The 7849-nt window shown below is 44.6% G+C and overlaps 1 protein-coding gene across 1 annotated transcript in view; it reads right to left on the reverse strand.

Moving 5' to 3' along the window:
• MHX (magnesium/proton exchanger) overlaps window positions 1-5419 on the reverse strand; it is a 126268-nt gene extending 120849 nt beyond the window's left edge. Inside the window, exon 1 of the mRNA XM_087379048.1 lies at window positions 4784-5419. Within this exon, the coding sequence (XP_087235174.1) occupies window positions 4784-5120 (337 nt within the window). The 5' untranslated portion in view covers window positions 5121-5419. The remainder of the gene's footprint in view (window positions 1-4783) is intronic.
• Window positions 5420-7849: the final 2430 nt, after the last annotated feature.

Consider the following 7849-nt stretch of genomic DNA (forward strand, 5'->3'; position numbering starts at 1 on the left):
GCCCTTGTCTCTAGCCCCTAGTGTGATTCATTTGGATCCCTTGAGGTAATTAACAGTTGATTTCCATAGACGAAGCTGTTTTCTCTGTTGTCTCTGACATTCCAAATCTATCTTGGTGATCGTCTATTTTAAGTGGTACCACACTCCTACGAATTGTGTTTTGCTGCTATGATTTGCATCCAACTGCTGCGAATTGAGGACCCATACTGCATTTTTACCAGAAGTAATTCGTTTAGGGTTTCGACACTGATTATAGATTCGTTTTAGGGTTTCAAGGCTGATTACAAATTCGTTTTAGGGTTTCGGGGCTGATTACAATGGTATCAGAGCCAGGTTCATCACTTTCCCTGGTGGTGATGAACAGCTTGCATGCAGGCAAATCGCAGCCAGACACAGGTAAGGTGCAACGATGTGATTCATCGTTATTCTTGCAAATGGAAGACACCTCTGTAGTTGCAATTCGGTTTCTACTGATTCTGTGCAGCCAGCACAATTTGGGAGTGATTTGATTATCCAAGTGTCAGAGCAGCTTGGGTTTTCGCTGTCTAGAAGGAAATTCAAAATTCAGTACAGCGTATCTGGCAGGATCAGAAGAACATGGAAGTTCGAACCAGGCTGCCCAAAAAGAAAAAACCTGAGGTACCAGCTGATGATCTTGATGAAGATTTTGCCAAAGCCAAAATCCAAGAGTATGAATTCTTGAAGCAGATCCCTGATTCCAGCATCTTTTCGAAGCAGGTACCCTTGAGAAAACTGCCAAGCCAGCGTCAGTTACCTCCCCCAAAAGATCTAGAGGCAAGCATTCTGCCATCCCCTCCTAGTCCTCTTATCTTCAGCAGTCCTGGGTGCAGACCTACACTTGCAGGAGAGCATAGGGAGTGCGTCAAAGGTAGTTTTTTCTGCAACGAGCATCCGAGCAAAACTTTTGCAAGGGTGCTCTACGTTTGAGCAGCTGTTGAAGCCTACGAAGAGGCAGTGGCAGAAGAGGAGTCATATGAATCATAAGGTGCAGCAAATAGAGCCATCTTTTGGTACCTTAGCTCAGTGTTTCTTTCCTCAATGTGTTCATACATGCCTTGGCAGTTTTTTTACTTGGTTTGTAACATTATATCTATTCTAGTTTAGCCGTGTTCTCCTTCACTATTCAATAGCCATACGCATTTGCATTGTGTCTTTCTGTTAGTGTCTTGTGTTGTCAAGTTATATCTTCCGCCTGCGAGGGGAGTTGGCCGATTGCCCCGTGCTTTTCTACAAATCATCACATGTGTTATAGCATTTCGGTTGAAAAGTGCATCCATTGGACATTAAGACCGCTTTCCTTCATGGGAACTTGCATGAGGAAGTCTGTGAGTTAGCCCATTGGATTTGTGAAGGATAGTAAAGTGTGTAAGGTGCAATATATAGTCTCAAACAAGCTCCACAGGCTTGGCATGAGAAAACACACAATTATTTAACCAAACAGGGTTTGAAGAACAGTCCAACTAAAAGCACCCTCTATGTCAAGAGAGACAACGGATTTGATCATAATCATTCTTTATGTGGATCATATGCTGCTCACAGGCACCAATGAGAACAGAATTGCAGAGTTAAGACTAATCTTGAACTTTGTCGGATTTGGCACTCTTAAATTATTACTTGCAATCAGAAGAGGACATTGTCATGAAACAATCCCAGGACTCCTACAAAGGCTTAGGATGCAAAATTGTAAGCCAATGTCAACAATAATCACCAATTGAACCTAGGCTGAAGCTGTCAAATGTATGATAGCAATGAATCTTTTGATGGCACTCTATACAGCCAAGCTGTTGGCTGCTGATTTACCTATGCAACAAACGTCCTGACATTCAGTTTGGGGTGTCACAGGTGAGCAGGTATATGCATAGCACTAAAACCACACACTGGTATGTGGCTAAGCGCATTTTCAAATACTTGCATGGCACTCTGGATTGTTCTATGCCAGGGGGTGACTTTCATTCATTCAATGTTTGAGATTGGGCTGATATAGGCAGTCAACCAGCGGAAACTGTTTCTACAGTTCATGCATATCTTGGTTGAGAAGCAACCCACTGTGGCCACACCCTCATGTGAGGCAGAGTACACAGCCGCATTCACAACAACAGTTGAGTCACAAGTGTGTATGGTCTGGGGGAAGTTTGCAATCACCTACTCCTATTCTCATTGACAGCCAGAGTACAATTGCGGTGGCAAGGAATCTGTGTTTCATGCTCGCATGAAACATATTGAGATACACTATCACTACGTCAGAGAAAGACTACATGCAGGAGATATCAGCCTGATCTCTTGTCCTATACATAACGATGTTGCAATCTTTTCACCAAGCCATTATCCAAAGAAAAGTTTGTAGCTTTCCACAAAGCTTTTCTGTACATGTTCAACTGCAACTACAAAAGGGTTTGTTGGATATTGAGAGTGCGGTGTGCGAAAGCCTCTCGCGGCATTGTTTACCTCCAATTAGGAGGGTTTCTTCCCCTTAGAGTTAGGTTTTTATGTTAGAGGTGTATAACCTCATTTTGGGGATGTACTTATAAACCTTTTGACATTTCATAATAGCACTTAAGCTTTCTTGTGCTCTCCACAACTATCCACACTCTATCTTTCTCTTCCCCAAAACATTACAATGAGGACATGGGGAAGGAAAGACCAGTAGCATGAAGGGGAATGAGAGGGAAGCTAGTGGGCATATGAGAAGCATACCATAGAGGCAGATGTGAGAGGGACAGGCTGCCATGTTGGCAGCAAGGAAGGCTACCACATGGGCAGCACATGGAGCCTGAGAAGAGCACCATATCATGCAGCAGAGAGCACATGTGGGCGGTTGTGTTTTGGCTGCCACATGTACTTCCGGCCAGAAAAGCCATGTGGACTGGATGTGCCCAGCTGAGAGCAAGAGAGCCCTGCAAAAGGGCGCCGAATGAGCAGCAATCAATGGTGCCAGATGTGGTCAGCCTGCGACATGGCAGGCAGCCATTATGGAGCAGGACGGCCTGTTGGTCAGCCTGCCAGTCCGCCATTCTAAACGGTGAGGGCTGCCTTGCCCTCACCTAGATACAGGGGGCCTTGTTCCCTCTTTTTGGTATGTGACAGGGATTCACATGAGATAATCCAGAAGCAGTCGTGCAGCCCACTGAAACTTGTTGGAGAGCACTCAGGCTGACAGAAGATTTAAGATGCCAAGAGGAGATAGAAGATTGTTAGAAATCAATCAACAGAGGGTGCGCACAGCAGACGACTGATAGAATAGCCTAGGAGCTCACAGTGTGTGGTGTGGGTGGAATCACAAATTTCTTTACCTAATGTGCTTCATATAGATGTGCAGAACAGCAAATAGACAATGCTCAGAAGAGATATAGGACCAACAAAATATTTCCGTCCAATGGACACAATACAACAGAGGGCCAAAGTCCCACCAAACCGTGGTCCTTTGTCCTCACCAAAAGATGCTGTCCAACTATCTCTGAGACACTCTAGACCCCTGAGTCCACGTGCTCCCTGATGAGCGTATGTAGACTTTAGTCTCCGTGTCTAATCCTCCGCACCTTGCTGCCCTAAGTGCCATCCTAAGGTGTGCTGCCCTTCTTCAAGCTTTGTCTGCAGTGTACAGTCAGCCTTGGTCCTCCTCCCAAGTGTGCTGCTCCTCAGCTCCGAGCTAGCTCCATAAAGGCTGCCCTGGTGGATGCCAAAATGAGGCCTATGGCCCCTCCTTTTATACGGCAAGTCTGCCCCCAAAACAACCGACCGAGCAGAGGGATAAACCGACATCCTGCTGGCCAACTTTGTCTGCCAAAACCAGCCCCCTGTGGGGCCTTCAAAACCAGGGCCATTGGCTCTCAGTTCCACGCAGGGGGGCCCAGCCCCTATGCAGGCCAACTTCTGGTCTATGGGCCGACCAGGTTGGCTGGCCCAACCGACTGGTTGGCTCAGCCCAACCAGCCCTTATTTAAGGGCCCTGGCGCTTCTTTAGCTGCTGCCAGGGTTTGCTGTCCAGCTCCATACCCGCACTATTGCTGCTCTTCAGTCGCCTCCTGCCAGGCTAGATCCAAGGCTAGATGCCATCGCCATCTGTCCTGCACTACAGCTCCATCTGATGCAGCCTCTGAAGCTCCGGGTGGGTCTCTTGATGTGCTGCCCACAAGGCAGCCTTGCTGCTGTCCATGTGGCAGCCACTTCTCCACTCTTTTCTTTTCTCTGGGCAGATGCCCTAGGTCTCCCTCCCCCATGCTCTCCTCATTTGGGGGCTTACGGATGGGGAGGTGGCCTTTCCAAAAAAGACAGCATTCTAGAGGTCACAAGGGTCCACGTCAATGCAGCACCTAGCTGCTTGATAATACACTGAGATTTCATTTTGTATCAAGGTTTGTCCTTTCGTGGAACATTCTATATATGTTTTCTCTGCTACATGCTGAGCACTTTTCAGATCCGTAAATTGTGCATACGGAGGGAGTGATCTCGGTTAATGTTGTGTGTAATCTGGGGACGCCTTCCTATACAGAAGTTGGCTGTAGCAAGCAAGCTCTCTATCTTATCTTACATGACATTAGGAATCTTTGTCGTGGTAAATTGGTTCAAGCTCAGTTTCTCTAGTAGTGAGTATTCCACAAAATGAGCTTGTTACGTACGTCAAATCAACAAGGCATACAGTGTACGACGGAAGGCGTTAGGAGGACAGACACGATAAACGGTACACTGCAATATGCGTTCCTGACCCAAGGTAACCCCGACTTCTTTCCTCTAACGAACAAAGGCTCGAAGAAATGACTCATACCTCCAGCATAAAGATTGCCCAGATTCAAGAAAGCATCAATAGTTGCCAATGAAATCTGTGGAAAACTGGTACCGAATGCCAACAACGTGATATCAGCTACCGTGTAGTTCCATATTCTTTCCTGTTTAATGACTTTTATTCCAGAATCTGGATCGTTATAGGCTACCTCACGAGTCTGCTTCACTATGGTTTCCATGCCCAGAAAAAAGCGGGCTGTTATTACAGATAGCCCCACGAAGCAATACACAAGACAGAATGTATACAACAAGCCTCGTGCAACGGATGGTAATCTAGTTTCGATGGAGAAAAGGAGATACGACGAACAGGAAATCGCCATTCCAACCCCTGCAACTGCCTAGCGATGCTTAATTTTCTAGATCTCCACCCCTCGAGTGCAGCAAGGAATGTTGATAAGCTGACTGCAAATTGGATCCATGAAACGAGTTCAGTCATTAGATGAAGATGAACGACAAAGGGAAAACGACCGGTAGGCGAACAGCCGATTCCACCACAGTCTTTGCATACGTGCACGTTTCGTGTCTTCCAATTCACGTCCTTCCAGGAATGGACCTCGATTTTAATTTTTGTTCTGCCCTCAGGGTAGCCTTAGCAACGATCAGATTTTGGCAAAGCAGACATTAGGCATTTTTTGAATTTTTGGAAGAGCATTTTTCCTATTGGCTCTTCTTTGAATGGAGACTTATCTCCTAAAGTCTTCTTCACCTTTTCTCCTACACCTCCCTTCCAATCTTTCTCTCTCTCTCTCTCTCCCCCCTTTATCTCCTCTTCTTTCACCCCATCTTCAGGATTCCTTTTTGTTTACTTTTTTTATCTTGGGTAGGCCTTATGAATGATTGAATATCATTCACCTTGTTAGTGAAAGGAAGAGTCGTTGTGGTCCTAAAGATTGGAGGCCAATAACTCTCTTGAATCGGGGTATAAAATTTTGGCCGAAGCTAGCAAATTATACATCCTCGTCACTATGGGTTCATTTTTGGTCGTAACATTCAAGATGTGCTTGTAAGCATTGCTTATGCACTCCTGCAAAACTTTATATTGCTCAATCTTGACCTTGAAAAGGCCTTGGTCAGATTAGCTAGAGCTTTGTTCTCAAATCTATGTATGCTTTGGGTTTTGGGCATGGATTTGCCGTATGGTCCGAACGTTATTCAAGAATGCAACAACAATGGTGGTTGTAAATGGGTATTACTGTTACCGATTTCGTCTTCGTAGATCAAATTGTCAAGGCTGGCCACTTGCGCCACTTTTATTTGCAATTATCAGAGAGGCCTCTAGACTACCAAGTCAACTGTGGGATCATACGTGGGTTATCCTTACCGGATGGATATACTTTCAGTTCACGACTTTTTGCTGATGATAACATTAATGTGTTGGAGGCTAATGAGCCAAATCTAGAAATCATGAAGCTGAATGACGATTTCGTGGTCTTCTCCAACTCTAAGATCAATTCTTATAAGGCATGGTTGGGTATCTAGATTGGTTTGCTCCTCTTGCCCGGCTTGTTCTATATGGATTCCATCCCTTCACGTAACATTTTCAAGTACCTTGCATGTCTAGTGGAAATGACGAAATTCGGTCTAAATATCATAAGTGGCAAGATAAGTCCCTCTCTCTACTTGGCCACTTTACAGTTCTCAAGCATATTCTAGAGCCACTAGTGTATACACTCCTACGGAGCTTCCTTCTCTTCAATTGGTTTATCTACAGTGGACCACCTTTCTAAGGAATTCGTCTGGATAGCTTCATGGCATTCCATTTCGTGGTTGTATATTACGACCCCCGTAGATAAAGGTGGGATGGGATTGGAAAGTATGCAAGTTAAGTGTGGCAAACTGTGTAGCAAATGCGTTCTTAGGCTACATTTGTTGATTGCAGCCTTGGGCAGTCCTACCTCGCTATTGGATGGAATACGAATGTGTGTGGTTTTATGTTTGGGTCGGTTAGATGGCAAGATGTAATTTTGACTCAGTGCAAGCCTACTATATAGTATTCCCCGACAATTGATCTCTTTATGAAGAATGAAGATGCACATGTTAAATGGCGCATGGTGATTGTAGCTATGAGGTGATGGTTCACTATGTTTTAATATATGGCTGCATTGATTTCCCTTTATTGATGGAGGTATTCTAGCTTTGCAAAGCCCTCGCCTTTCTAGGCAACTTAATAATAAAGGATTATGTGGATGGGATCGTGGACGCATCTCTTGGGCTGATATGGAATAGATTCACAACCGATTTTAATTCTCACAGAGGAAGAGGAAATTTCTTACAGTGATAATGAGTTGCCTCAAACAAAATTGAACCACAAGTTCAATATACAGATGGGCCCATGATTTAAAAGGATGAATTGACTTAGAGGAAAAGATCTAACTAAGTTCTTGTTGAAAGACATTTTGCCTGAACCTGAAATTAGTATTGCATCATTAGTTCGTGTAAACTGGAAGAGGCATGCACCAATGATTCCTATGGCATAAGGTATCGCATATTACAAAGAGTGTGGCTGGCCACTCCTTCTCATAGCTTAAACGTCACTTTGTGGTGCTTACTGGTCCACATATTGCCGACAAAGGATCCAATATCTTCCTAGAAGGATACCTCTCCATGTTGCCCCTTTTATGGAAGCCAATTGGAGATGCATTATTGTCTCTTCGGGAGTTGCATTTTATGTGCATGGGTTGTGGCGATGACTTTTGTTTTGGCTAAAGAAAGCTCACATCGAGCTCACCATTAGGTGGAAGATGGCTTTGTTGGGAGACAGGGTCACCTTACTGACATGTAGTTTGCCCTTTGGTCCTTATTGCGTGCAGCAGCTGCTCATAGCATATGACAGAAGAGGAATGACATTACCTTCTAGCACCAATACTCTTTATCCACTATGAGGCTACCATTCTATATGAGGTCTTGGATGTTCTGCTTTTCTTGGTTATAGGTCTATAGAGATGGCTCATGTCGCTGTGAGGATTCTTATTCATGTGATTTAGCTTTCATGTTGCTTTTCTCATTTGTATTTTTTCCTTTATTTGTATGAAGTTTTCTCTTTCACAAA

This window comes from Dipteris shenzhenensis, chromosome 9 (genome assembly GCF_047967505.1).
Source record: "Dipteris shenzhenensis isolate YYH24624 ecotype China chromosome 9, Dip_SZ_1.0, whole genome shotgun sequence".
Taxonomy (NCBI): Eukaryota; Viridiplantae; Streptophyta; class Polypodiopsida; order Gleicheniales; family Dipteridaceae; genus Dipteris; species Dipteris shenzhenensis.